This window comes from Scyliorhinus torazame, chromosome 8 (assembly GCF_047496885.1).
Source record: "Scyliorhinus torazame isolate Kashiwa2021f chromosome 8, sScyTor2.1, whole genome shotgun sequence".
Taxonomy (NCBI): Eukaryota; Metazoa; Chordata; class Chondrichthyes; order Carcharhiniformes; family Scyliorhinidae; genus Scyliorhinus; species Scyliorhinus torazame.
In genome coordinates, this window is record NC_092714.1 from 252,826,250 (window position 1) to 252,841,580 (window position 15,331).

General features: G+C 48.2%; 1 protein-coding gene across 5 annotated transcripts in view; it reads left to right on the forward strand.

Annotated features, from left to right (window-relative positions):
• LOC140428542 (translocating chain-associated membrane protein 1-like 1) overlaps window positions 1–15,331 on the forward strand; it is a 112,110-nt gene that overhangs the window by 47,047 nt on the left and 49,732 nt on the right. For all 5 annotated transcript variants that reach the window (XM_072515134.1, XM_072515131.1, XM_072515135.1 and 2 more), the window contains one exon: window positions 11,888–12,006. In XM_072515134.1, coding sequence (XP_072371235.1) covers window positions 11,888–12,006 — 119 coding nt within the window. The remainder of the gene's footprint in view (window positions 1–11,887; window positions 12,007–15,331) is intronic.

The following is a 15,331-nucleotide window of genomic DNA, read 5'->3' on the forward strand; positions in this document are numbered from 1 at the left end:
CGCAAAGGCCAAGACATCAGCCTCTTTCGCCTCCTGCACTCCCGGCTCTTCTGCAACCCCGAATATAGCCAACCCCCAGCCTGGCTCGGCCTGGACCCCCACCACCTTCGAAAGCACCTTTGCCACCCCCACCCAGAACCCCTGCAGTGCTGGACACGACCAAAACATTTGTGTGTGGTTTGTTGGGCTTCTCGAGCATCTCCCACACCTATCCTCTACCCCGAAGAATTTACTGAGCCTTGCTCCGTTCATATGCGCCCTGTGCAAAACCGTGAATTGTATCAGGCTTAGCCTGGCGCACGAGGACGAAGAGTTTACCCTACGTAGGGCATCTGCCCACAGCCCCTCTTCAATCTCTTCCCCCAGCTCTTCTTCCCATTTTCCCTTCAGCTCATCCACCATGATCTCCCCCTCGTCCCTCATTTCCCTGTATATATCCGACACCCTACCATCCCCCACCCATGTCCCTGAGATCACTCTATCCTGAACCTCCTGCGTCGGGAGCTGCGGGAATTCCCTCACCTGTTGCCTCGCAAAAGCCCTCAGTTGCATGTACAGACACGCATTCCCTTGGGGCAACCCATATTTTTCCGTCAGCGCTCCCAGACTCGCAAACGTCCCGTCTACGAACAGATCTCTCAGTTGCACAACCCCCGCTCTCTGCCATGCTCTAAATCCCTCATCCATTCTCCCCGGGACAAACCTATGGTTATTTCTTATCGGGGACCACACCGAGGCTCCTGTCCTTCCCCTATGTCGTCTCCACTGCCCCCAAATTTTTAGTGTTGCCACCACCACTGGACTTGTGGTGTATTTCTTCGGGGAGAACGGCAACGGCGCCGTCACCATTGCTTGTAGGCTGGTACCCTTGCAGGACGCCGTCTCCAATCTCTTCCACGCCGCTCCCTCCCCTTCTCCCATCCACTTACACACCATTGAGATATTTGCGGCCCAGTAGTATTAGGCTCGGTAGTGCCAGTCCCCCCCCCCCCCCCCCCCTATCCCTGCTACGCTGCAAGAACCCCCTCCTCACTCTCGGGGTCTTCCCGGCCCACACAAAGCTCATGACACTTTTCTCAATTCTCTTGAAAAAAGCCTTCGTGACCATCACCGGAAGGCACTGAAACACAAAGAGGAATCTCGGGAGGACTACCATTTTGACCGCCTGCACCCTACCCACCAGTGACAGGGGCACCATGTCCCATCTCTTAAAATCCTCCTCCATCTGTTCCACCAATCTTGTTAAATTAAGCCGGTGTAAGGTTCCCCAACTGCTGGCTATCTGAATCCCTAAGTACCGGAAATCTCTTGTTACCTTCCTCAGCGGTAAGTCATCTATTCCCCTGCTCTGTTCCCCTGGATGCACCACAAACAACACACTCTTACCCGTATTCAGTTTATACCCCGAAAATTCCCCAAACTCCCTGAGTGTCTGCATTATTTCAGGCATCCCCTCCACTGGGTCCGCAACATACAGCGATAAATCATCTGCATACAAGGATACCCGGTGTTCTTCTCCTCCCCTGAGCACTCCCCTCCACTTCCTGGAGCCCCTCAGTGCTATGGCCAGGGGCTCAATCGTCAATGCAAACAGTAACGGAGACAGGGGACACCCCTGCCTCGTCCCTCTATGAAGATGGAAGTAATCAGACCTCTGTCTGTTCGTGGCCACGCTCGCCACCGGGGGCCTATACAGCAGCTGTACCCATCCAATATACCCGTCTCCAAAACCAAATCTCCTCAGCACCTCCCACAGATAATCCCACTCCACTCTGTCAAATGCTTTCTCGGCGTCCATCGCCACCACTATCTCCGCCTCCCCCTCTGGTGGGGGCATCATCATTACCCCTAGCAACCTCCGTATGTTCGTGTTCAGCTGTCTCCCCTTAACGAACCCAGTTTGATCCTCGTGGACCACCCCCGGGACACAGTCCTCTATCCTCGTCGCCATCACGTTGGCCAGGAGCTTAGCATCTACATTTAAAAGGGAAATGGGCCTGTAGGACCCACACTGCAGCGGGTCTTTTTCCTTCTTCAAAAGGAGCGATATCGTTGCCTCCGACATAGTCGGGGGCAGCTGCCCCCTTTCCCTAGCCTCATTAATGGTTCTCGTCAAAAGCGGGGCCAGTAAGTCCATATACTTCCTGTAAAATTCCACCGGGAATCCGTCCGGTCCCGGGGCCTTCCCCGCCTGCATGCTCCCAATCCCTTTTACCACCACCTCCATCTCAATCTGTGCTCCCAGTCCCGCCCTCTCCTGCTCTTCCACCTTGGGGAATTCCAGCTGATCCAAGAAACACATCATTCCTTCCTTCCCTTCCGGGGGCTGAGCCTTATATAACCTCTCATATAAAATGCCTTGAACACCCCGTTCACTCTCTCCGCTCCCCGTTCCATCTCTCCCTCCTCATCTCTCACCCCACCTATCTCCCTCGCTGCCCCCCTCTTCCTCAATTGGTGGGCCAGTAGCCGACTCGCCTTCTCTCCCTACTCATACTGTACACCCTGTGCCCTCCTCCACTGTGCCTCTGGTCAGCAGGTCAAATTCCACATGCAGCCTTTGTCTTTCCCTGTACAGTCCGGGGAAGTCTTGTTAAGGAAAAAGTATCTTAAGTTGTAAATATTTTAAAAAGGAGTGTCTTGGGGTTCCTAATTGCTGACCGAGCTGCTCAAAGGCTGACAAAAAAACATCTCTGAACATGTCTCCCAGCCTACAAATGCCTCTATCTCGCCAGGTATCAAATCCATGGTCGATTAGACTAGACGAAAAGTCTGGACTGCCCGAGATAGGAGACAGAGTGGAAGTCAGTTTAGATTCCCCTTCTATTTGGCGGAACAACCTCCATGCTCCAAAGGTAATTAATAGGATTATCCCATTTAGCTGAGCCAGCTTTCAAGTCACCAGAAAACAACAGGACCCGTCCAGAGAAAATTTACTACTGTCTGAATGTTGATGCTGTATCCATCCTAACACAGTCTCTAATGAATCTTAGATGAGAGGCCAGCTGATAGTGGCCTAATATTTAGGAGACTCAATCCACCCTCCGCCAAACTATAGGTGAGATAGCTTTTTGCTCTAAATAAATGTGCTAATCATATTATTAATATCTTTAACTACTTTAGCTGACAACAAAATGGGAAGCATTTGCAAAACATATAATCATCTCGGCAATACGTTCATTTTAATTCGGACAATCCTCCCGAACCATGAAATAGGGAGTGCTGACCCCTGAGCAAAATCCCATCTCATAGCTGTGGTCAATTGGGGGTAAGTTGGCCCCATATAACTTTCTAAAGGAAAGGGTAATGGAAACCCCAAGATACTTAAATCTCACACACACAAAAGCATAGCCTCAGACTTAGTAAAGTTAATCGTGTAATCAGAAAAGGAACTAAAACTATCCACCACTCCAATAATGGTAGGGACCGAAACACCAGGGTTTGACACTAACAGTGGCATGTCATCTGCATAAAGCGTGATCTGGTGCTGCATCATCCCATATTCCAACCCTGATATCAAGGGGATCCAACCTAATGACCTCCATCGGTGGCTCGATGGCAAGTGCAAACGAGAGGGACAGAGGGCAGCCCTGCCTAGTCATCTCTGAAGCCCAACGTTTGAAGCACTGCTGCTGCAGGTATGATACAATAATTGAACCCACTTTGTATAATCCTCAAGATAACAATGGTTAAAAGAGCAGTGTATTATGCTCCAAGTTGATTTGGAAGGGTAAACCTTGTGCAAAAGGGACTACTGGCACTCCGCATAAAGGACTGAAAACCAGAGCAGCAAAGAGAAAGGAAGTTGTTTTATTTGCTAAACCTGATGAAATAGGGAAAAGATGGAAGGAACATATTGAAGAACTGAATGCAAAAAAAATCCTGAAATGATTGAGCTTGAAAAGATTTAATTGGACCAGAAATACTAGAGAATGAGTGAAAAGCAGCAAGAAATGAGAACTGGAAAAGCGATGGAACAGATAAAATACCTAGAGTTAATTAAAAACATGGGGAAGAACTTAAATATTGATTTACTCATCTGTGCAAGAACCAAAGAGCTGATAGTTTGACATTCGTACAATTAGTCAGATTGCCCATGCATCAAAGTTGTGTTGAGGGTTGTGACAATGAGTGGGAAGGTGCTTTGGATTTCTGGAAGCAAGAGAATCAAAATACCAAATAAACAACTCATTGTAAAAGCTTGATTTGGAGTGTTTTCTGATGTGAGATGTGGACCTTACAGAAGAGGGAGACTAACTTGGTTTGGCGGAGAATGGAAAGGATCTACTGAACAGAAAAAGTAACATGAAATGCTGAAGTAAGTGAACGAACGAAGAAAGTGACTGAATATAATTCGGAAAAGGCAGAGAGACTGGATGGAGGGCATTGTAAGAGGAAATGGACGAGAATATGGAAGGAAAATTTGAGAAAAAGAGGAAGGAAGAGAATATCAATACTGGATGGTTTAAAATGAAGGATGTTATTGGCAAATTAAAAGAATATAATCGAGAGATATGGAAAGTCTTTTATGAGCGAAGGACCTGCTTTTGGGCATAGCATACATGATGATGCGGATCTGAGAAACCGTGTTCATCAAGTCCAAGGTTGTAAACCTGATTCAACTTGGAATCAACTTAATCTTGGATCGATTCCACATTGTTTGAAGTCTAAATTGGTTCTGTCCTTGCAATGCTTTACTATTGGTTGAAGACTCTCATTGAATCAGAAATAAAGATCCAATCTTTAATTTCTTCCATTGAATATTTTGTTTGCAACCTGTTGACTGATGTCAAGTTTTTAAAAATTCATTCACGGTATGTGGGCGTCGATGGTTAGGCCAGCATTTACTGTACTTGACTGTACTTCGGTACATTCAACAAATAATCAATTTATTGCCCACCCCTAGTTGCCCTTCAGAAGGTGGTGAGTTGCCGCCTTGATCCGCTGCAGGCCTTGAAGTGTAGGTACACCCACTGTGCTGTTAGGGAGGGAGTTCCAGGATTTTGCCCCAGTTACAGTGAAGGAATGATTGTCTGATTTTAATATCTCTTCCTCCTTTTCGCTACAAAGTTCCTATCTTTTGCTTATGAACTTTCTTGTGGTTCACCACGGTAGGTGTTGTACCTGGGCACTTGTGGTTTCCATCATTATGCACTTTTTGTAGCTGGAGTCTGAATATTTCTTTACCTGTCTCAATTTCCCATCATGTCATTTAGTTCAGCTACAGTAGATATTGTTTTCCAACGAAGCACTGATGCAACAAGTTAGTATATTGCTGCTAATCTAATTTCTGATCTTTTACTAAATACTGAGACTCCTCCCATTTCATATATTGAGAGAGTTCGGTATAGGAGTGAGTGCACCTAATTCATGGCACTACTGATTTTCTGATTACTAAAGTCAAGAAAATAAATACATGATAAATGGCAGGACCCTGGGAAGCACCGAGGTTCAGAGGGACCTTGGTGTACATGTACACCTTCCCTTAACGTCGCAGAGCTGGCGGATACAGTGGTTAAGAAGGTATATGGTATACATGCCATTATTAGCCGAGGCATAGAGTTTAAGAGCAGGGAGGTTATGCTGGAACTGTATAAAACGGTGAGTGGCCAGTTAGAGAATTGTGTGCAGTTCTGGAATCCAAATTATAGGAGGGATATGATAGCACTGGAAAGGGTGGAGAGGAGATTTACCAGAATGTTGCCTGAGCTGGATAGCTTTAGTTGTGTCGAGTGATTGGATAGACTTGGATTGTTTTCCTTGTAGACTGAGAGGGGGGCGGGGAGGGCATGATTGAGATGTATAAAATTATGAGGGGCCTAGATAGAGTAGACAGGAAGGAACCTTTCCCCTTGGTGGAGGGATCAATGACCAGGGGCATAGATTTAAGGTAGGGGGCAGGAGGTTTACAGGGCATGTGAGGAAAAATATTTTTATCAAAAGGGGCGTAGGAGTGTGGAACCCGGACTTCCGGTTGCAGCGATGCCTTGCTAGCCGCACGTTTCGGCGGCTCCAGCTCCGACGGACCTTCGGGCTCTTTTAAGAGCCCCAACTGGAAATTTTTGGGCGACGCAACCCGGTGTGGGGTGAGTGAGTAGGGAGTCTCCCCCCCCCCCCCCCCCCCCCCCCCCCCCCCGCCCCCAACGAAGGAGGAAAATATCGGCGGCGGCTGCAGCGCAAGGAATCGTCGACGAAAGGGACAGAAAGGGAGAAGACACAAGATGGCGGCGGAGAAAGCTCAGGCGACATGGGGGCCCGAGCAAGACAAATTTTTGAGACGGTGTGTGGAGCTACTAAAGAGGGAGGTGCTGACCCCGATGCTACAGGCAATTTAGGGGCTCAAGGAGGCACAAAGGACCCAGGAGACAGAGCTCCGCGTGGTGGAGCAGAAGGTGACGGATAATGAGGACGAGATCCTGGGCCTGGCGGTCAAAACACAGACGCACGAGGCACTCCATAAAAAGTGTATTGAAAGGATCGAGGCACTAGAAAACAGAGCGCGAAGGAAGAACCTTCGGATACTGGGTCTCCCTGAGGGAGTGGAAGGAGCGGACTGTGGAGCTTATGTAAGTACGATGCTAAGCTCATTGATGGGTGCTGAGGCCCCTGCGGGACCCTTGGAGGTGGAATGGGCACATCGGATCCCGGCGAGAAGACCAAAAGCGGGAGAACCACCCAGGGCGACAATCGTGCGATTTCACCGCCTTAAAGATAGAGAAGAGGTCCTGAGATGGGCTAAAAAGGTGCGGAGTAGCAGATGGGAGAATGCAGTGGTACGGGTGTACCAGGATTGGAGTGCGGAGGTGGCGAGAAGGAGGGCGAGTTTTAACCGAGCCAAGGAGGTGTTACACAAAAAGGTGAAGTTCGGGATGCTGCAGCCGGCACGACTATGGGTCACGTACCAGGAGAGACACCATTATTTCGATACGGCGGAAGAAGCATGGACCTTTATTAAAGAGGAGAAATTGGATCGGAACTGAGGGACTGATGCTGTAGGGAATGTTATTATTGTTATGGTTGATGTAAATAGAGAAGTAAATTGGGATGGGGGGAGACACTAGGAAATGTGGGCGCCGGTGAGGGGGGAAAGAAGGGACATGGGCGGAGAATGAGGAATGGGAGGGGGAGAGGAAAGGGAGCTGCGCCACAAGAGGCGGGTCAGATAAAGGGATGTTCCCGCGCCAGAAAGATTATGGCGGGAAGACAGGCGCAAGGCGGATGGGAGTTCCCCACACGGGGGGGGTCAAGGAGTGAGCAGGAGTAGCCGGGGTCAGTTGAAGTCAGCTGACGTGCGGAAGTAATATGGGGGGAGCAATCACGCTAGAAAGGGACCTAGCCCGGGGGGGGGGGGGGGGGGGGGGGGGGGGAGGAGGGGGAGAGAGACGACAACTGGGTTGCTGCCTGCGGAAATCAAAAAGGAAATGGCTAAAGAGTGGGTGGACGGGGATGGAATGCGACGCCTCGGGAGCGAGTGGGAGCGCGGAGGCGGGATATGGGACTGGCCTAGAGAAGGTGATGTCAAGTCGACACGGGAGGGGGGCAGGTAGCCCCCTAGTGAGGCTGATCACGTGGAACGTGAGAGGCCCGAACGCGACCGATTAAAAGGGGCCCGAGTGCTCGCGCATTTGAAAGGACTAAGGGCAGACGTGGCTATGCTCCAAGAGACGCACCTGAAAGGTGGCGGACCAAGTTAGGTTAAGGAAAGGATGGGTGGGACAGGTGTTCCACTCAGGACTAGATGCAAAGAATAGAGGGGTGGCCATATTGGTGGGGAAACAGGTAGCATTTGAAAGCAAAGAACAGCGTAGCAGATAGGGGAGGTAGATATGTAATGGTGAGTGGCAGGCTGGAGGGAATGGAGGTCGTGTTGGTTAATGTATATGCCCCGAATTGGGACGATGCGGGATTTATGAGACGGATGCTGGGTCGTATACCGGACCTGGAGGTAGGAAACTTGATATTGGGAGGGGACTTCAATACCGTGCTGGAACCCAGGGCTAGATAGATCCAGCTCAAAGACCGGAAGAAGGCCGGCAGTGGCCAAGGTGCTCAAGGGGTTTATGGACCAAATGGGGAAGTGGATCCATGGCGATTTCTTAGACCGAGGGCCAGGGAGTTCTCCTTCTTCTCCCATGTCCATAAAGTGTACTCCCGGATAGATTTTTTGTTTTGGGAAGGTCGTTGATCTCAAGGGTGGAAGAAGCTCAGTATTCAGCCATAGCGGTTTCGGACCATGCCCCACACTGGGTGGACCTGGAACTAGGAGAGGAAAGGGAGCAGAGAGCACTCTGGCGATTAGATGTGGGATTGATGGCGGACGAGGGAGTGTGTGGCAGAGTGCGGGGGTGTATTGAGCGATACCTGGAGGTCAATGACGACGGGGAGGTCCGTGTGGGAGTGGTATGGGAAGCACTAAAAGCGGTGGTCAGAGGAGAGCTGATCTCCATTGGGGCCCACAAAGGGAAAACAGGCCAAGGAAAGGGAAAGATTACTAGGGGAGATTTTAAGGGTGGATAGGGAATTTGCAGAGACCCCGGAGGAAGGACTGTACAGGGAGAGGAGACGACTCCAGACGGAGTTTGACCTTCTGACCACCAGAAAGGCGGAGGTGCTGTGGAGGAAGGCACAGGGGAGGAGGTATGAATATGGGGAAAAGGCTAGTCGCCTGCTGGCTCATCAGTTGCGAAAGAGGACAGCGGCGAGGGAGATGGGGGGAATTAGAGACGAAAAGGGAGCCACGGTGCGAAGAGCAGGGAAGATAAATGAGGTGTTCAAGACCTTTTATGAGGGACTGTATAGGTCCCAACCCCCAGAGGGAGAGGAGCGGATGCGGCAGTTCCTGGATCAATTGAGGTTCCCGAGGGTGGAGGAGCAGGAGGTGGAAGGCCTGGGGGCACCGATTGGGGTGGACGAGGTTATTAAGGGGCTGGGGAACATGCAAGCAGGGAAGGCTCCGGGACCAGACGGGTTCCCGGTGGAATTTTATAGAAAATATGTGGACTTGTTGGCCCCGTTGTTGGTGAGGACGTTCAATGAGGCCAGGGAAGGAGGGACTTTACCCCCGACAATGTCGGAGGCGACGATATCGCTAATTTTGAAAAGGGATAAAGATCCATTGCAGTGCGGGTCCTATAGACCTATTTCATTATTGAATGTGGACGCCAAATTGCTGGCAAAGGTACTGGCATTGAGGATAGAGGACTGTGTCCCGGGGGTGGTGCACGAAGACCAGACAGGGTTCGTAAAGGGAGACAACTGAATGTTAACGTGCGACGACTATTAGGGGTGATAATGATGCTCCCAGTGGAGGGGGAGGCAGAGATAGTGGCGGCAATGGATGCAGAGAAGGCATTTGATAGGGTGGAGTGGGAGTATTTATGGGAGGTGTTAAGGAGGTTTGGGTTCGGGAATGGGTTTATTAGCTGGGTCAAACGTCTTTATGGGGCCCCAACGGCAAGTGTAGTCACGGGTCGGCAAAGATCGGAGTATTTCCGATTATATAGGGGAACAAGACAGGGATGCCCGCTGTCTCCACTGTTGTTCACGTTGGCAATTGAACCTCTGGCCATGGCGTTGAGAGACTCCAGGAAATGGAGAGGGGTGATTAGAGGGGGAGAAGAACACCGAGTCTCGCTATACGCGGATGACCTACTGTTGTATGTGTCGGAACCAGCCGGGGGGGGGGGGGATGATAGAGGTTATGCGGATGTTGAGGGAGTTCGGAGATTTCTCGGGATATAGGCTCAACATGGGGAAGAGTGAACTATTTGTGATACACCCAGGGGACCAGAGTAGAGAGATAGAAGGCCTGCCTCTAAGGAAAGTGGAAAGAAACTTCCGATACCTGGGGATTCAGATCGCTAGGAGCTGGGGAACCTTTCACAGACTTAATCTGACACGATTGGTAGAACAAATGGAGGAGGACTTCAAGAGGTGGGACATGCAGCCTCTGTCGTTGGCGGGCAGAGTGCAGGCAATTAAGATGATGGTCCTCCCGAGGTTCTTATTTGTATTTCAATGTCTCCCTATACTAATCACTAAGACCTTTTTCAAAAAAATAGACAGGAGCATCACGAGCTTCGTGTGGGCAGGGAAAGTCCCGAGGGTAAGGAGGGGGTTCCTACAACGTAGCAGGGACAGAGGAGGATTGGCGCTACCGAATTTGGGCGACTACTATTGGGCCGCCAATGTGGCGATGATTCGTAAATGGATGATGGAGGGAGAGGGAGCGGCGTGGAAAAGACTGGAGAGAAAGTCCTGTAAAGGGACGAGCTTAGAGGCGCTGGTGACGGCGCTGCTACCGTTCTCACCAAAAAAGTTTACCACGAACCCGGTGGTGGCGGCAACATTGAATATCTGGGGACAATGGAGGCGACAGAGAGGTGTGCGGGGAGCCCTGGTGGGGTCCCCAATCAGGAACAACCATAGGTTTGCCCCAGGAAGAATGGATGGAGGATTTCAGAGCTGGCACCAGTTGGGAATTAGGAGGGTGGGAGACTTATTTATAGATGGGACGTTTGCGAGCTTGGGAGCATTGGAGGAAAAGTATAAGTTGCCCCGGGGAAACTTCCTTAGATATATGCAGGTGAGGGCGTTCACTAGACAACAGGTGAGGGAATTTCCGCTGCTCCCGGTACAGGGGATTCAGGACAGAGTGCTTTCGGGGGTGTGGGTCGGAGAGGGCAAGGTGTCCGAGATATACCGAGAGATGAGGGAAGAGGGGGAGGAGTTGGTGGGCGAACTAAAAGGAAAGTGGGAAGAAGAACTAGGGGAGGAGCTAGAGGAGGGTATGTGGGCTGATGCCCTAAGCAGGGTAAATTCCTCTTCCTCATGCGCCAGGCTTAGCCTGATTCAATTTAAGGTGCTACATAGAGCACACATAACGGGAGCAAGACTGAGCAGGTTCTTTGGAGTGGAGGACAAGTGTGGGAGGTGCGGCGGAAGCCCGGCTAACCACGCACATATGTTTTGGTCGTGCCCGGCACTGGAGGGGTATTGGAAGGGAGTGACAGGAGTGATTTCTAAGGTGGTGAAGGCCCGGGTCAAACCAGGCTGGGGGCTAGCTCTATTTGGAGTTGAGGATGAGCCGGGAGTGCAGGAGGCGAAAGAGGCCGACGTTGTGGCCTTTGCGTCCCTAGTAGCCCGGCGTAGGATTCTACTCATGTGGAAGGAGGCGAAACCCCCCGGACTGGAGGCCTGGGTAAACGATATGGCGGGGTTCATAAAACTGGAGCAGTTAAAGTTTGCCCTGAGAGGATCGGCTCAAGGGTTCACCAGGCGGTGGCAGCCATTCCTCGACTACCTAGAGGAACGTTGGAGGGAAGACAGATGACCAGCAGCAGCAACCCGGGGGGTGGGGGGAGGGTGGAAGTTTTAGTTTATGTTAACTGATTAGATTACCATGTTGATTAGCCATTTGTTTATTGTTAAACTTTCTTTACTGTTATGTTTGTTCTGTAAGGGGAAAAGATTTTTGATCGAAAAAATTTCAATAATACATATTTTTTTAAAAAAAGGAGTGTGGAACCCACTGCCTGAAAGGGTGATGGAGATAGAGACCCTCATATCATTTGTATTTAGACATGTAATTGCGATCCCAAGGCAATGGGCTAAGTATTGGAAAGTGGGATTGGAATGGCTAGGTTGTTTTTGACCGGTGCAGACTTGTTGGGCTGAGGGACCTTTTCTGTGCTGTATGATTCTATGACTCTGACTTAATAACTGTCAAATTAACTATGCTCTAAATTGACACCCTGACCTCTGTGCTCGACATGCCACTTTGTTCTCCTGCCACCTGTGCCGGGAACAGAGACTTGCATTTTTGCATTTATAATATTTGTAGCAAAATGTATTTGTGTGTGCTTGATATTTATTTTATTTTCGACAGATGAGGGAACTGAATCCATCAGCTTCTATGAGTATGGCTTTAAAGACTTGGCCACCATATTCTTTTATATGTTGATCGCTATAATTCTACATGCTGTGATACAAGAGTATATTCTGGATGTAAGTAAAAAGCTTTTCTTTGCATATTTGTTTTTAGTTCGTTGGCAAAAAATTGATGCGGGTGACTTGCACTCCACTGCAGTACTGAGGAAGTACTTCATTGTTGGAGGTGCTGTTATTTGGCATGAGAGTGGCAGAGGCCACAAACCAGAGACTTGGAGGTGAGAGCATTGTCAGGGAGCATTAAATGGCCCAGGTCTCTCCGCTCTACATCCAGACCCAGTGCAAAAATACTTGAAACAAAACTTGCTATGTGAAATATGAATTTGGGTATCTTACCTGACTTAAAGTGGAATGATTTAAAATGGGACAATTTAAGACTGGACCTAACAGTATTAAGTCTTGGAACTGGAGCCCGCTATTCTAATGTGAGGTGCTCAGGCCTGTCATGCCGTAGCCTCCTTGGTAATGTCGGTATCAGGGAGATAACTTCAAGGAGTTGAACACCACTCCCAAATACTTAAGGTCTCTGTTGCAGAGTATTTTTAAAACAAAACAATGTTTATTCTATGAACCCAGTTAACATTTTATAAACACATCTTATTAACTACCAACACAGATAACCCCACAGATACAATACTCTATAGGTAACCCGTAATACCTTTCCGAGCAACATCCATACGTTATACCCGTTTTTACAAAGACAGCGGGTTTAAATTCTCTACAGAAACAGGTATTAATTTGAAATCATCAAGTGATCTGGAGACATATTTAGAGAGAGAGATACAGCTTCTTGTTTGAATGCAGCTCTCCAATTCTGAAAACCAAACCAAAAGCAGAGCCACAAAGCAGCATTTCAGCTCAAAACGAAAGTAAAAAGACAGACAGCTCCGCTCCACCCACGCACTGACATCACTGCAGCTATTTGATAAACACCAATTTCTTAAAGGTACATCCACCTAACACTAATCTATCTGAGACTCTTACTACAAGGACAATTTGAACTATAATGTGCAGCTCTATAAATGTATTTAATTCCAGTGCTATCCTTCCTGACAGCCATCTCAACGTTAAGTAAATGATGTGTTGGACCATGGCCATAAAAGCATAATCTGGAATAAAAATGAATTCTCCTGAACCCAATCTGTATATAAGAATCCTGTGACATTGATTTACACACTGACCAAAAATAGGGCAGCCTACTAATAATGTTTTTGGAGCAAAAAGATTAAATTTTCCTGCCATTTACAGCAATGCAGTAATTTGAGAAAGTAGATTGCTAAAATTAATTTTGATTCAATAATTTTAAATTATGAGAAATCGATTTTAAATGTACATTCTGAATCATAGAATTGTTACAGTGCACAAGGAGGACATTCGGCCCATCGTGGCAGCACTGATCCTCCGAAAGAGCACTCTACCCAGGTTCACTCTCCTGTCCACCCCGCCCTATCCCCGTAACCTAATCTGCACATTCTTGGACACTAGGGGGAAATTTATCTTGGCCAATCTACCTAACCTGCACATCTTTGGACTTGAAATATCATTTTGGAGAAGACAGTGACTTGTGAAAATCTGGTAATCCAGAGACCCAGGCAAGTTACTCTGGGGACATGGGTGCAGATCCTGAAGTGGTAGCTGGTTCAGTTGCCACAGTGGCAGCTGTGGAATTCCAATTCAACTAATAAAAAATCTGGAACTGAAAGCTAGTCTCAGTGATGGTCACCTTGAAACTGTCGTTGAGTTGTTGCAAAAATCCTATCTGGTTCACACATGTCCTTTAGGAAGAGAAATCTGCCATCCTTACCCAGTTTGGTCTACGTGTGACTCCATACCTACAGAAATGTGGTTGACTCGGTGCAAAGGCAACAAATGCTGGCCTTGTTATCGACACCCCCCATACCATGAAAGAACAAAAAAGAAACTCCATTGCTTCTGTTCCCTGTGGGTTATGTCAATATATAAATAGTGCACAGGATGCTAACATCTTAATGAATGACAACTTATGCCCAAACTCCACCTGTAAATAAGCATAAACTATCCTGACCCATAATACTTGGAAGTGTTTTTTCCAATTTTTAAATATTTTAATGAATTCTCCCAATCTTAAACTGTGCACATCACAACAAAAATAACATGCGTCTGCAAATCTATTTCATTCTCTTGTTTGTGCTCCCATTGTCAATAATGACTTCTGGATTGGATGTCGACCTGTAAATGTACCAGCCTCCCCGAACAGGAGCCGGAATGTGGCGACTAGGGGCTTTTCACAGTAACTTCATTGAAGCCTACTTGTGACAATAAGCGATTTTCATTTTTTTTTCAACAGCCGTTTCTTTATATATGTGTATAATAATGAACAATTCATTAAATTGCTCCTATGTGTCCTGTACACACAAAGCAGGAAAAATCCAACCTGGCCAATTATCACCTCATTGGTGTACTCTTGATTATCAGTAAAGTGATGGAAAGGATCATCAACAGATCTATCACGCGCACATGCTGAGCAACAACCTGCTCACTGACGCTCAGCTTGGGTTCTGCCAGGGCCACTCAGCTCCTGACCTCATTACAGTCTTGGTTCAAACATGGAAAAAAGAGCTAAACTCCAGAGGTGAGGTGCGAATGACTGCCCTTGACATCAATACAGCACTTGACTTGATCAAGGAGCCCTAACAAAATGAGTCAGTGGGAAAATCCTCCGCTGGTTGGAGTCACCTGGCACAGAGGAAGATGGTTGTGGTTGTTGGAAGTCAGTTATCTCAGTCCAGGGACATCACTGCAGGAATTCCTCAAGGTAGTGTCCTTGGCCCAACCACCTTCAGCTGCTTCTTCAATGAGCTTCAGAACATAGAACATACAGTGCAGGAGGAGACCATTCAGCCCATCGAGTCTGCACCGACCCACTTAAGCCCTCACTTCCACCCTATTCCCGTAACCCATATCCTAATGCAGCACCTGGGCAATATCCAGGCTTGGCCTGACAAGTCGTAAGTAACATTCATGCCTCAAAAGTACCAGACAGTCACCTTCTCCAACAAAAGAGAGAATCCAACTATCCTAAGTATCGCCTCATAACATTTAATTGCATTACTGTAGTAACATTGACCAGAAACTGAACTGGACAAGCCAGATGAATACTGAGTCTACAAGGGCAGGTCAGAAACTAGGAATCCTGCGGTGAGTAACTCACCTCCTGAATCCGCAAAGCATGTCCATCTGGGATAAGATGGCGCCAGTGCGAGGTGACTTCGTGCAAGCTGTGCCCAGCATACCCTCTAATTCTATCTTTTACTCTCGTTCTATTCTTCTAAAACTTCATTCTAACTCTTTTATGACTAACATTATATTCTACAGTCTCTCCTTTCCCTATGAACGGTATGCA